The 15,599-nt window shown below is 40.1% G+C and overlaps 1 protein-coding gene across 2 annotated transcripts in view; it reads right to left on the bottom strand.

The window, feature by feature from the left end:
• The window catches only part of si:ch73-100l22.3, a 19,211-nt gene extending 8,530 nt beyond the window's left edge, over positions 1-10,681 (bottom strand). Inside the window, exons 1-6 of one of the 2 annotated variants that reach the window (XM_005925074.3) lie at positions 10,017-10,680; positions 9,639-9,758; positions 5,768-8,315; positions 4,988-5,115; positions 1,936-2,037; positions 1,314-1,424 (exon numbers count right to left, since the gene is read on the bottom strand). In XM_005925074.3, the coding sequence (XP_005925136.1) occupies positions 1,314-1,424; positions 1,936-2,037; positions 4,988-5,115; positions 5,768-8,315; positions 9,639-9,758; positions 10,017-10,154 (3,147 nt within the window). In that variant the 5' untranslated portion in view covers positions 10,155-10,680. Of the gene's footprint in view, positions 1-1,313; positions 1,425-1,935; positions 2,038-4,987; positions 5,116-5,767; positions 8,316-9,638; positions 9,759-10,016 lie in introns of both variants that reach the window. The other variant, XM_042221585.1, reaches the window with a different exon arrangement.
• Positions 10,682-15,599: the final 4,918 nt, after the last annotated feature.

The raw sequence follows: 15,599 nt of genomic DNA on the forward strand, positions 1-15,599 counted from the left end.
CTCCCACCGTCCAAAGACATGCAGCTTGTGGGGATAGGTTAATTGATTAATCCAAATTGTCACTAGGTGTGAATGTGCGAGTGAATGTGAGTGTGAATGGTTGTCTGTCCCTGTGTGTTAGCCCTGCGACAGACTGGCGACCTGTCCAGGGTGTACCCTGCCTCTCGCCCTATGACAGCTGGGATAGGCTCCAGCGCCCCCCGCGACCCTGAAAAGGATAAGCGGAAGCGAATGGATGGATGGATGTAAGACATTGAAGACTTCACTGCAACATTCACACTTTTCAAAGCCATCCAGTGGCTGTGACTGGACTTCTGGTGGTCGCGTTTTGTTATGGTATAAAAGACAAGATGTTGCCAGCAACACCGTGTTCATGTGTGTTGGTTAATCTTATGCTTAACCCACTACCAGTGTTTTAGCCTGTCCAGATGATCAGATTCATCTGTCACTATTAAAAAACAAACGAACGCAAAAACATCATAAGTGATGGAAAATATTTGTTTAACGCGACCCCTGATTGAGGAAGTCTCTGTTTTAGACGGTATGCTGCACTGTCAAGGACTCCAGGAAGGATCGCAGCTGCATGGCTGTAGCTAAAGGGTATCCTAATAAATTAAATTAGGCACAGCTGTACACATCTGCACACAAGCAGAGCTCATTTAATGACAATAAGAGCATGTGCTGCAAGAAACAGACGTGTCGCTGCTGTCTCCACTCACCCTGACGGTGCGCACCAGCTGTGTCACTCTCTCCGTCCTCAGCAACCTGCGAGTTAGAAAACCCTTCACAGCCGCTGCCAGCAGGGGGCGGTAGTGCTGCGAGCTGGAAGGCTGAGGAAGAGGAGAAAGAAGGGAAAACGAGTGATGAGAGAGGGGTGAATAATGAGAACCAGAGAGGAGAACGAAAACAAAGAAGTGAAATAGATGAAAACACGAGCGGGAAGGAGAGAGAAGGAATGCTAATTCAATCACCTTATGAGACACCAAATTAATATCATACAAGCAGCTTCATAACAAGGTCTTTTGATTAGGAACAATCTCAGATGAGAAAATATTAGATGCATAATCAACCGCAAGTGAGGTCTCCTGGATTTGTTTAACGCGACCCCTGATTGAGGAAGTCTCTGTTTTAGACGGTATGCTGCACTGTCAAGGACTCCAGGAAGGATCGCAGCTGCATGGCTGTAGCTAAAGGGTATCCTAATAAATTAAATTAGGCACAGCTGTACACATCTGCACACAAGCAGAGCTCATTTAATGACAATAAGAGCATGTGCTGCAAGAAACAGACGTGTCGCTGCTGTCTCCACTCACCCTGACGGTGCGCACCAGCTGTGTCACTCTCTCCGTCCTCAGCAACCTGCGAGTTAGAAAACCCTTCACAGCCGCTGCCAGCAGGGGGCGGTAGTGCTGCGAGCTGGAAGGCTGAGGAAGAGGAGAAAGAAGGGAAAACGAGTGATGAGAGAGGGGTGAATAATGAGAACCAGAGGGGAGGAGAGAGGAGAATGCTAATTCCATCAGTGACAACCAATTAATTTCCCACGCAGCTTCTCAAGGTCTTTTGGTTGGCATCTGTTTAGTGCATCAACGCAAGTGGACTCGTGGCTCATCATTATAATAGAGAATAATAAGCAGAATAATAAGCAGCTGATGTGCCATCACTCACTTGTTGATTCAAGAGCGGTTGCATTAAAAAGACATGTTTGTTGAACAAATGTACTTCTACTGAAGCTGAACTGCTGTGCGGGGAGACGTATAAAAGCACAATAACAGATAAAAAGGGATGCTGATGAGGATTAAGACATGTGGGGGGTGGAGTGTGTTTTACATGAGCGTGTCAGCCAACTGGTGATGACTAAAAATCCTTCAGATAAAAGGGTGAGCAGGGCAAGCTTTCTGCATCACCCACATGAGTGGACAAATATTATGGTAATACCTGAGAGAGGGTAGAAAAGGTCAACGTGTCCCCAAGACGTGAGCCTGACATGGAGCAGGGGAAGGACACGCTCTGAAGGAGACGATAACGGACTGCCAGCGCCTGAGAGACAGAGAGACACATACGGAATAAGAGGAAAAGTTCATGTGTATGTGAGTGCACATTTGGGAGCAGGCAAGGTTGGAAAATATTGAATTGGAAAGGACAGCAAATGAGGCAGGAGAAAGAAATTAATTGAGGGTAGAGACGAAGAGACAGAAGGGGGAGAGATGGGGCACAGAGGTAAGAGGGATGAGATGAGCAGCAGAGCAGAGGGATGACCAGGATGATGAGACGAGAGAGATGGAGGAAATTAATACAGCCAGAGAGTAAAAACAATGTTGGTGGAGGTATAAAACAAAACAAAAAGTGGGATCAGAGGAGAGAGGAGGTAAAAAAAAAAAAAAGGAGGGAGGAGAAGGCAAAGGGACCATTAGCGGTGGCACTCAGCGGGACGATCTGGCACTTAACCACAGACGCTCATGAATTAAACAAATTATCCTTTCCTTTTCTGTGTCAATTCCCTCGATCCCCTCCACCCGCTACCAGAGAGTCCAGCAGACAGCTCGCTCTCATCACAGCGCAGATGATGGAAGGACGGAGGGGAGTCAAAAAGAAGTCTTTTTATGAAACAGCTTATGTTAATTATATTGTTGTTAAGGATACATAAATTAAACAGAGCCTGTGATTAACAGGGCAAGGACACGGGCCAAGAACAAACACAGACACAAGCTGAAGAAACAGGAACCGGTTGCCAGAGAACAGCAGGCGTCCTTGAAGTCTTGCGCGCGCGCGCGCGCACACACACACACACACACACACACACACACACACACACACACACACACACACACAGAAAGAGGCGACCGTGCCAGCTCGCCTCTTAGGGATGTAATGAAACATTTATGGTAGAAACCCTTTCTTTCTTTTTTTTTTTTCTTTTTTTTTACTGGGGAGAGTCTGAAGGTCTCTTGTAATGAGCAAACGTCTGTAGTCAGCCCACGACCTGGGTCTCCAAAAGCTCACTCTAACAGGTAGGGTGACAGTGTGTGTGTGTGTGTGTGTGTGTGTTTGCATGCACATGGTCACATGTGGAACAATGCCAGAGTCTTTTTCAAATGCCTGCTTCTAGTTTCAAAGAAACATTTAGGGTCAGTATTGTATTACCGCTCAGTAAATTGGCTAGAAACTCACAACGCCTGTTTTCCTCGTCTTTAAAAGATTAAAACTGGAGCTCAGTTTTTATTTCTCATAGGTGACTTTGGGTGAAGTCGGAAACCTTGGCGGAGTGAATTATGGTTGCTGTACTGGAATTACGCAGTGCTAGATCTGTACAGCAATACGTGATGCAATCTAATGCAAGAAGCAGACCAATGGGAGGGAGGTAATATCACTGACTGCGTTTTTACCATATTTAGACTTAGAATAAATGATCACTTGTTCGGGGGTCTCAGGAATATATAATTTCAGATTATTTTCTCCATTTTCTTGATGTAACTTGACAAACAGCTTTAGATTGCATCAAATAAAACAATGACAGAATGACCCTGACAGTGCTCTATACCGCTTCTCTATCATTGTTGAAGAAATCTATTAACAGAAGCAAACTGTCCAAATTCCTTTTCTAATCTGTGGCCTATTTATTCAAACTCATGATTGAATACTCTGTGTAAAAAAAAAAGAAGCTAAAAGAACTGCTAAAATATTAATAGATGCCACTCAGATATGAGTAAATGCTGTATTTCTTCTCAACTTTCTTTGTGCACGTGAATATTTTTGGCAACAGACTAAAGAAAAGTATAAAAATGTTTTTCAGCGTATAAAATGCAATATTTCTGTGCATACAGCAGTTTCTGGATAACATTTCAAGTCTTCAATCTATTTCAATCTATTTTACATCAAGCTATCCGACTTACAACTCATATTGAACAAATTATTAATAATAATTAATAAATAAACAGGACAGGTGTAATAAGCCTACACCTGTATTTTTTTCCCATTTAATTCAATTCTTTGTTATCATTCTTTATTTTTTATTAGCATTTTTGGTTTGTTATTGTGTGACTTACTGTAAGTAATTATCATCGATATCATCTAGCACTTAATATTCTGAGATCTTTTGTGAATAAATAAATCTCAGTGAGATGTAGAGTGAAATTACCATAAAAAAATAAATAAAGTATAAACACTCTTTTTATTTAACTGCAAACACCTTGGGCGACATGTTTGATGTCAGCTCTGTATGCATGATATTTTAAAGCTGTTCTGATTAAATCCATTAGCTGCAGCAGTGGTCCCTAAACTTTTTCTAACCATAGCACTTCCTGAGATCTAAAAACATTACTTTTTTAGCACTATTGGTTAATTTGATAGTTTTTTTTCTGTACATCAAACATTCCTCACTAAGACGATAACGATGAGCTGGTATAGATTTATTCTTGGACTCTGCTAAAATACTTTTGTATGAGTCACAATTCAAAATAATCCTTATTTGTTTTATACTGGGCCACGGGGTAGCTCCTCAGAGCATCCTCTCTCTCCACCAAGATGACTTAAGCCAACTTTCTTCTGATTGGCTGCCCCTCATTCTCAAAAGGTTTGAATAGGAGGTTACCATATTAGGGATATCCACTCCTAGTGACATCATACAGAGCAGAAAAATGGGTGTTTACATCAGTCTAAAGTCTTTGGGTTATATGTGCTTACACTGTACAATTAGTTAAAACTTTATCAGGAGATTTTGATCCAAATTGGCAACAAACCATCAGAGGTGCAGCAAGTATTAAACAAACGAGTTTGGGAAGAAAATACCTGAAATATACAGAGTAATTTGTACATAGCTGGACTCTCAAATAAATCTTCTGCCACTCTTTTTCTTTGCTTCACATTTGTCTATTTCCACACTTTTAAAAAAATGTTTCAGATCTATCATCTAAAGAAAATATATGAATCCAATAACAAAATAGCAGAAATATGTATAGTACAATACAATAAATAATAAAATAAGTCTCACCTGTAGTAGCTCCTCCTGCTGTCTCCTGTGCTCCTCTTGCAGCGCTCTGACCTGAGCAGTGTGTATCTCTTTCAGCTGCTCTCGCTTATCCCTCTGACTGCCGAGACCTTCACACCACTGCCCTGCAGCTACAGACAGGAAACACAGCATGTGGTCACATATGAAATTCACTGTTGGCCCACTACATTTGCCTACAGGTCATTTGCACAACTGTTACTATATTTTATAAGATTTGAAAAATTAGCTTTCTAATGATGTAGAGTCTGGGGTTGAGTCTAAATATTTTCTCCTTTTCCCCTTTTTGTGGCACAAAGATTAAAGAAGAGCTGTTATCTTTTTTCTTTACCTTTATTTTCTGTCAAATATTACACTTAAACCAAAATCTAAACACATCATTATGGGCGAGGTGTCTGTCAGTGTCTGGGTGAGCTGTAACATTACCAGCACAGCTAACCATTTATAGCGTTGAGGCACCCGAGGCACGATGGAAAGAAAGGTGTCACCACTCGATCAAAGAGGTTTTTTTACACACCACCTCATCATTTCCACGTGATGCACTATCCCCTCCTGTATTAAACATCAAGAGTCTCCAACTCAAGACAAAACAACACAAAGACGCCGGCTATTTTTGGTGCATGTATAAACTGTCAGGCCTCAAACTGTTCTAAACACTGTGTTTCAGGCAGTTTGTTCTACTCTTGGCTCTGTATGATGTCACTGAGAATAAAGATCTAATACCTAACATGGTTATTTAAACAACACTTCCTCTTCTCGTCTTACCTCTGGGTGTGCTGGAGTTTGGTCTGACAGAGTCCACTCCCCCACTGGTATTGGCACTCCCTTCCAGTGTCTCCTCCATCGTGTGCATTAGCAGTCTCCGTTTGACCTTGGACGCCCCTCCCTGACCGTCACTGCCACTCTGTGGGGTCAGATGCTTTTCTTGCTCAGGATGACCTTGTGACCCTGATCCTTCAGTGAACCACAGGCCAGACGGTGTGTCCACATCATATGACTGATTTAGAGATGGTGAGTGGGTGGAATTGTGACCTTCTAGGGCCAATTCTTTCCTTCTTTCAACAAGGTGTTTACTGTTATCTGAAGGCACTGAGATGTAACTCCGAAAAGGAGGATCAGATGGAACATTTCGGAAAACATCGGGAATGCGCATCTGCTGAGCCACAGAAAGGATGCATTTAGCAGGTGGCTGCTGCTTTCCGCAATCTCCAGGCTGTGCAGAACTCCCGGTTAGTGCTTCTTTGCTCACTTTTTTCCAACTTTCTCTCTCTGCAGATAAGGTTTTGATCAATCTGCGCTCGCTAAAATCATGGAGCTCATCCCCATTCTCCTTAACTGTGAGGGGAACATCATCTGTGTCACTGACAGTCGCTTCCGGAACTAAGTCTCCATGCATGTTTCTGTAATTGTTATATAACTGTCTGCTCGACCACTTCCTGTACTCTGCATCACTGCTATTATCACCATGAGCTCTCTGCTTGTCCTCCCAATAATCACTTTTTATTTGCTCATTTGTCATACCCTTAAAACTTAACTCACTTTGCAGGCTGCTCTCAGCTTGGCTGTGACTGTCTTCTTTCAAGTTTTCTTTCACCGTTGACTCGAGATCTGTGATCAGAACCTTAAGACTGGACAGGTCTGACTCCAACTGATCTATGTGCTGTGAACTCTCGGTTAAAATGCTTGTTACTTCCCCTTCAACTGTGAGATTCACTCCGGGAGGACCCACTATAAGACTGTTTTGATGACCTGGATTAACTTCTTCAGAATTGTGATGGTCTTTCAAACCAGTACCAACCTCAAGTTTCCCCTTTGAGGTCTCCTCCACATCAACCTTTTGTCCACTTTTTCTTTTGTAGTGAACAGGGCTCCTGCAGAAGCTAGGGGCTGGGACTGTGCGATATTTCCCTGCTCCTTTAAAAAAAGCTGGAGGATCTTTAACAAGGGAAGTTTCTAATGGCTGTTGCTGGATGAAGGCACTGAATTGTTTTGGCTTTATTAAGACCTCCTGTGAACTGTTCAGCCTATTACTTATGATGATTGTTTCTTCATCAACACTAGTCATTTCCTTATTATCTCCATCTCCTGTTAAATGTGTCAGATTTTTCCCAGAGAGTTCACTTTCAATCATCCGCTCATTCTCATAGGATTTCTTTAACGAAGTTTCCACTGACGAGATAAAAGTACTTCTCTTGTCTTTAGTCTTCTTCCCCTCTGCAGTCACAGTGTCCTTGTAAGGAATCTCATCATTCTCCTTATCAGAGCTGCTCTGCTCCTCTGCCTTTGCTCTTGGCTGTTCTTGGGTTCTCTCTTGGATTTTAGTGTTTTTGGCTTGGTTCCTAAGCATCCGCTGGCGCCGTCGATACTCCTGAGATTTCTTCAGCAAGGCCTGGAGGCTCAGACGATAAGGCTCCTCAGACAGCTTTGAGTCTGCTTCATCTACCTGGTTGTCCTCTAGTTCAGTCTCTCTGGGACTACGCTGAACACACAGTTCTGTTGTAAGACGGTGACGAGTGCTTTGTGTGTGTGTTGGATTATCTGAAAAGCTGCTTTTTTCCAAAAAAGCAACTGAGTCCTCATTTTTGTCTAAATGTGCATCTTTGTCAGGGTCATGCACTGAACTAAAGGGATCGTTATCATCACGCATCACACTGTCCAGTTGACCATTTTTAGATTTTTCTGTTGGTAAAGGATTACACAAGAGTGAATCCTCCTCAAATGACGTGCAACAAATTTCTCTCAACTCTGTTAAGTTATCACAAAAAGATGACTCCCGCCCACTCCTCTCTAATTCCTCTCCATCTATGGGAGGGTGGCTGATAATATCTGGCATCTTGGCGATTGTATTTGAGGTGTTGTGAAGAAAAAAGCCCACTGTGTTATAAAATCCTTCTGAGTAGTCGGAGACATTGCTCTCGTTTTCTGCATTAATCCTTTCAGGGATAGCAGTACAGTTTTCTACATTCTCGTTGGTGACATAACCTGAGGAGAGCGACTGGCAGCTTGCACTATGTAAAAAATTTGGCTGTGATCCTTGTTGGCTGTTAACTTGGTCAGTAAGGCATCCTTCCTGGTAATTTTCCTGAGGTGTCACGTTAGAGGCGAAAAAGGCACTATATGTCGTCGATGTCAGTGGAGGAAGACAAACACCAACTTTTCCTTTCGCTGCAGCTGGGAGCGAAACATTATCACTGCTTCCCGCAAAAAAATCATCCGGACACACCAGTCCACCAGTGGTTTTACGGAAATATGAAGATTGTGTGATAATTTCTGACTCTTGAAGCAACTCCTCGAGTGTTGGTGTCTTCCTCAGCTGGAAAAACATGAGCAGAAAGAAAAATAATGCAATGAGATTTTAAAAAATGTGCTTTTCCCTGTTCAATACAACAATGCCAAACACTGATTATGCCAAAAAAACATAATTACAGCTATTTTAGTTGGTAATTTTAATTTTCAACACTTATGCATATAATGAACTTTCAATACATCTTTCTACAGGGGATTACCCTGGAACTTTAAAAATAATTTCAACATACAAACAAATAAATAAATTATTAAAAAGCGGGGTGTACAAGGTGGAGTACAGTGCGTTGTCTGGTAGAGCTAGGCCCAGAGTAGTGGGTGTTTTGGACCATAAAGTCCATCTGCCAAGGGCCATGTACATATATACCACAGCTTCCACTGCAAAATGTCCATACTGGCAGATGGAAGCTTAAAAACGGCCCAGGTGGCAGCAGACTTCCTTGGAAGACCAGCAAAGTATCAACAGGAAGAGAGATGGACAGGCAAAGCCTAATATTCAACTCGGTCATGCACTACTAAAAGCAAACCAGGTAGGAGTCCCTCAGTGACAGACGGGCAATGCAGCAGACAGACCTTGCTACCAAAAGGTTCTCAAATGTTTTCTGTGTTCTTGACTCAAGCTGAACTTTGAGTGATTTGGGTTTTTAAGGAGGGGCTTAAAAAGATTTAAATGAAAGGTGTGCAACGGATTTAAAACACAAAACAAATAAGAGATTTGTCTTGTGTTTGAATATAAAAATGATAGTTTTTGCACAACTGCCAAGAGCCAAAGCCAAAACTTACATTAATTCCAATTAATTGCCCACCCTGTGAGCCAGTATAGTGACATTTCATGATGGCTGAAGCAACTGTTTTACTGCATCAATGGTCCATTGGGTAAATGCATAACATTATTTGTATCGGCGCAGGCTATCAGCCAAAGAATACTTGATTAATTGCAATATTTGAGTCCATCTGTATTGGACAAATTTATATAAAGTGACCACCCTCTTGGGAGGTGGATAGTCCAGATTCAAGCAGAATTTGTTTTTTAATTATTTCATGTAATTACTCACGTTAAATGGCACAGCTGGCCATACAGCACCTGAAAGCACTATAGATTTACTTCTGTCATATTAAACTGTATTGTTGCATTTGAGTCCACAAATCATATGTGCAAACTGTGATGTTGATGTACTATTATACATTAGACGTCTCTCTCCCTATAAAAGAAAACTAAAGATTACAATATTCCTTCCGTATTTTGTGCCCGGACTCTGTCATTCTCAACTGAAGCTGCTCTCACACAAGGAGCCAACAGCATAGGTTACAAACAAAACAAAGCTTAAATTACCTGAACGCTGTGCAGAATCGTCTGGATGTAGGCCATCCGGGGATCATCTCTGAACTGAACTGTGTGGGCAGCAGCTTCGTCTCTGAGTCGACGCATCTCCTCTCTCTGTTTCTCTGAGAGCTGTTGTCATCACAAAACAGACATGAGTTATCTGGAATTAATACTGTTTCATTTCAAACAAGTCTGCTTCTGTTTTATCATTATTATTAATGGATGCCTATAATTTACATTAAAGGGAGATAGGCAGCATGTCTCAGTGACTGAATTAATATGCGTCATTTTCCTTCAAACTAAGAGTTCATCTATCTATAAAAAAAATAAGTTCAGCCTTTTGCTAAAATGATCAACCATGATGACAGCCGTAAACTTATCCAGCACCAGAGGAGGGAGGATGGATCGTCCATAGAAGCGGATGACAGAGGATGCAGATGAGGGTCTGTGGTTTTCCTCCTCTTTCTCTTCTCTTCTCCTGAGCTGAGGAAGAAGATGCTGCACAAACTCTTCGTATTCCTCCATTACTCTTCATCGGAACACAGTAGAGAGTAACTTTGGGCAGTTTAACGGCTAAAAAATTACTACCAAGTTATTGTTTGCTAACGCTAGTTTGCTAGCTAGCTTAGCTAACATAACGCTAGCTTTGGCTGCTTTTTGTTACCGTTTAAAAGTAGACGCATAAACTTAAAAAAAAAAAAGAAGACACGGGGTTAAACTCAGCAAAGGTAGACGCTACAGCTATACTCTTGGTCCTCTTATAAGCAACACAAAAGACAGTCTGGTCAGGTCCACTGGGGGGAATCAATGTTTACATTTTTACCGCCTCTCCTCCGGGGCAACAACCGGGTAAAGAACGACAGTGACGGTTACAGAGCGCCGAAAACCCGGAGTGGATTCACACCAGGGTTCAACAAACACCCCCTTTACAACACAAAAGCATTTCACGGGAAAGGAAGAAAACCGCTACAACGTTACGTCGGACAAAGTATAAGAAGTGGATTTAATACTTAAAAAAATAATGAGAAAAAATTACTTTTCACTGAACTCAGACTAACGTGATACTGCCCCCTACAGGCCTGACTGACCAAAGAAAAACATGCAGAAAAGTATGGAGATACTTTGGTGTCAGACGGAAGAGAATTAAGGGAATACAACGCTCGCATTTATTTATTTATTTACTGGTTAAATATTTTTACGATTAAAATTAGAATCCAAAGAATTTAAAAATCTAAATTTGCTTGTTGTTGTTCTTCCAGGGCCCTGTCCCAAAAAGCAAGTTTATGTTTTCCTTATCTGGCTTTACTTAAGCCAACAGCACCTATAAGGCTAAGTTGTAACATGAAGGTGGTTATCAACTCCGCAATTCACCCATATCAATCCAGGTGTTCACCTGGGGGGAAAAAAGCAGTGTCAGCAGCATGTGACCAAACAGACACAGGTACTGGTTTACTGGCAGCAGAGCAGCAGACTGAAAGCAAAACACCTGCAGCAGCAGTATCGCATTAACAAGTGTGTAAGGATGGACTATAATTAAAGCTGTGTGTTCTGTTAAACTAACCGAGTATTATTTTGTGTGTGTAATAGTTTTCCTGTATATCAGTGGTGCTCAATGGTTTAAGAACAAGTAAAGAATAAATATTTGTTATGGTTCTAGTGTAAAATAATCTTATATATAAAGTAATCAAGTACACAGCTTGGGTGTATGAAGGTTAACAGGTTCTCTATTTTAGATACTAAAGTTTACATTTTTTGTACAGTGATCCATTTACAGAGGCTCAAAAGTAATGGGACAGTTGACTGTTGCGCAGTTTCATGACCAGGTGTGGGCTGTTCCTTCATTATTCCATTCCCGACCATGACCCATTTACACAGACAGACAGTGTGAAAAATTAAACTTTTTGCTTCCTTTTTTTGCTTCATTTGCTGTACAGCAAATAGTTACACATGTCATAAATGCTTTTATATATTTATGTATTTCCATATATGGACTATTCTTTGTATAAACTTTAATTTAATTGATTATGCTGTATTTTTTCAGTACTACAAAAGGCTTTGCCTAGGAAGCTTGCTTGATCTTATTAAACCCTGTACATAACTGTCTTCACTAATCAATGCAGTTACTGCAACAGAATAATGCAACAATATTCAACATAATTGATGACATTGTACGCACTGTTTTTATATAATAAGTGCACTATATTTACTTAAAAATGCTAATAATACTAAAGATTCATGAATGACTAACACGTAGACAGTTCCATTTTAAAACATGTTTATTGGTCATATACAAAATAAAGTAAGCTGTTTATCAACAAACGTACACTATATACATCAATAAATTAAACAATGCATCGGACCGATGATGAAACAGTTAATTTCGTGATTACCCATACCTTGTCATCGTCACTATCTACAAATTGCAAAGGAAAAAAAAGAAAAGAAAAAAAAAAACGAGAGAGAGAGAGAGAGAAAAAAAAAGACAATAATTTAAATTGGAAGATAAATACTAACAAAGACTGTCACATTTTAAGTAGTTTCCCATAGAAAGTACTGCCATAGAATAATTTATTACATCCCTTACAGAAATATTACAAAACACAGAATTTCCTATTACAAGGGCTTTTCTGATTAGGTTACACCATATTCACACAAACTCACTACTTTTCAAAGGCTTTAAACGGACCATTATTTATACTGTGTTTCCATGTGTAAGATTTAGAAACACAAAAAAAAAAAGAAAAAAAAATCCCATGATGAACCTGGCTGAATGCTCGCATCAAGAGTCAAATTTGACGGGGAGACTGCTACAATAAAAAATAAATAAATACTAATTTAAATGTGCTGATACCTGAACTCTGTACGATTTTTTTTATTTGTACATTTGATGCAGGCTGGGTATGAACCTGGGACGCAAAAAACAAACATCACTATTGATGCAAACACGAAACAAAATGATCAAAGGAATCCTTGGTTCATTTACTCCTATCGATCAGGATCAGCGGTGGGTGAAAGGGCTTTTAGAGTCCAGTGGCGTGACTCACTACACAGGAAAATCACTGGATGCCTGCGTACCGATTGGCCAAGCAGCAAGATAAGGAGTTAATGATTTGCATCTTCTGGAAGAAGTGTGGGTTTTGAAGAAGGGCTTGGTAGGCTGCTGAGTTAACTAAAGCAGGAGAGAATAAGTAGAGTGGTAAATGGTTAAGAGCTTTATCAGACGCATCTCCACCACTCCTTTTCTGTCTCTGTAAAATATTTATAGATGTAGTCTGAGTGGTTGTTTTAGGGTTTGTGATGAAAAGCTTCATTATGACGAGGGTTCGACCCCTGCAGGGGTGGCAGAAAATAAGGTCAGCATGTCTTGACAATCACAGGAGGTCTGAAGTGTCAGCTGACCGTGTCTGCTGAGTGATAGTCTGGATTAAACTTGTGTAATGTTTAACCTTTTGTTTGTTTAGAGATGTGGCACATGGTTTCTCACTGGAAACGCCACAAGAAGTTTAAATGTGGAAGACAAAAATAAGAACTCTACAGGTCAGCAGGAGGCCTTGCATGACGGCTGCATCATTCTCGGTTAGAAACGGATTAAAAAAATAAAATAAATAAAAACACAAGAATGCACCAATTGTGAAATTTTAAGCAGATAACAATGTTTAACCTCACTGGTGACTCAGCTAGGGTTAAGATTAGGTTTCTGAAACACATTTTTGCTTCTGAAATAATTGCACAGTCAAATGAAATGAAATCAAACTCGAAACAACAACCTGTTGCAGTAAGGTGAAGCAGTTTGAGGACTTTATGGACTTATCAAAGGAACAAGTCGCTGCAGTTCTACAAACCTGAGAGGAGTTGGATGTTCTTTGTGGAATTTAATTAAATCTTGCTTTGTTTTTTTTGTAGTGACTGTATTACTGCATCGCTACTACACTCTGTAGTCCTCTCACTCTCTTTTTTGTTTGTCTCTCATTGTAGTTACTGTCCTTTATATTTTTATTAACAACACAAAATTTAAAACAAATGTTGACGTGAATTCTCTACAAATACAAATATCTGAATATCAGATGTAAAAGACTTCAACCTTTTTCATATGACATAAGAGATAAACTGCTTACAAGTCCGTTACTCATCTAAAGTGGGGCTTTGAGTTACTAAAACACACAGTATACTTTTGTTTATCAAATGGCTAAAAATAACAGGCCAATACTGTTATCGACCGAGGAACAGTTTTATGGCCAGGTGAGGCCAGTTCTTTCGTAATGAAGCCTCATTGAGGTCTGAAGTGGTTTTGTTGCATTTGCATTTGGTTGCTGTTCTCTTGAAATCTAAATATGAGGGTCAACAGACGTGTCAATCTAAGCGACGGAAGCCATCATTAGTTTCAGAAAACAAAATATTGTATTCTAAGTGTCGTCCAGACACATGCACCTGACTGGATGTGAGAGACCCATTCTGAGCTAGAAATGGACACCAAACTGATGGAGCACAACAAACAAACATCAGTTGCTGCAGTTTTTGAATGCCGTCTTATTTGCTGAATAAACTGATGGGAGTTGAAGCCAATATCTGCCAATAAAAATGGTGCATCCCTGTAAAAAAAAAAAATCCTAAATAAATAAATTTGAAGACTTTGTGTTTTCACAGTTAACTGCTAAGTGAAAGTGGGTAAGCCACACCACATATGCCAGGTTTAAACAGAGGCAAGCTGACATTTTAATTTACCAGGTATATTTAAAAAAAGAAGAAGAAGAAGAAGCTAAACACCGCACATTAGCTCTTTAACCTCGTCACATCACACTGTACAGTCAGGAAAACAGACAACTTGACAAACGACTACGATAGCGTCAGTGCTCCTGTGAGGCAGGAGTTTGGATTTTGCCAGTTTGCATAATTAGATGTGTCTATTTAACAGCAGCCACATGTTGACACATTAATGTTTACACAGAATGCTTCTCTCTTTTTTTCGTTTTTCTTTTTAGAAACCAGAGGAGCATAAAAACACAGAGAAGCAGCACACGTAATTGTACAATTTGACATAACTTACAGTCTCAACACAAGTTGAGTTTCCGCTTGTTTTATATGATGTCTCACACAAACACACACACAAGCCCGTTCAGCTATCTTAGTGAGGACCTTCATTGACATAATGGTCTCCTTAGCCCCTTACCCTAACCATTAAAAATAAATGCTTAACCCTAAAAAACCAAACAAATAAACCAAACAAAAAAACAAACAAACAAAAAAAACAAAAACAAGGTTCTATTAGTGTAAGAAATAAGGTTTATAATTAATTTTTTAGTCAAACTATTAAAATAATTATATAAAAAAAATATTATATTGATATCGGATGGTTTAGACAGGTTCCCCTTCCACTGAGACTGCATGTTTATTATAGAGTGTGTAAATAAAGTGTTACTTATAAAACTAACAGAAAATTGTGTGGATATTGATAAATACTAAAAAGTGAATGACCTCACAATTGATTTAACAGCACAAAATAAAGCACAAAAACTAAAAGACTCAGTGTTCTGTGGAGGCTAAATCCACTCCACACAGGGTTAGTGGGACCTGTCTACCGTTTTGATTTTAATATCATGTTTTTAGCTGATATTTTAATAGATACCACTCTTTCTGTTAGCTCAAAAGCTGAATATCTCCACAATAGCTTAATACATAGATCAATCAGTCAGAAGGGATCGACTACAGTACAACGCCAAAGATGACCGTCGGAGGAAGGAGAAGAGGAGCAGAAAAGCTTAACAGGAACTTTAAAGGAGAGTGTGGATGATCCAGCAGCCCCAAACTTTCTCTACACCTAACCATAACTTTGCTGTAACCCTGACACTAAAACCACATTTTGAGCCTCAAAAAGGCCTTCAAATTTGTGAGGACCGGTGTGTGTCCTCACAAGTGACTGTTGGTTCTCACAAGTATAGAATGCAGATTTCGGTCCTCACAAAGATAGCTAGA

This window comes from Haplochromis burtoni, unplaced genomic scaffold (assembly GCF_018398535.1).
Source record: "Haplochromis burtoni strain Fernald_Lab_line unplaced genomic scaffold, NCSU_Asbu1 Contig_70, whole genome shotgun sequence".
Lineage (NCBI taxonomy): Eukaryota > Metazoa > Chordata > Actinopteri > Cichliformes > Cichlidae > Haplochromis > Haplochromis burtoni.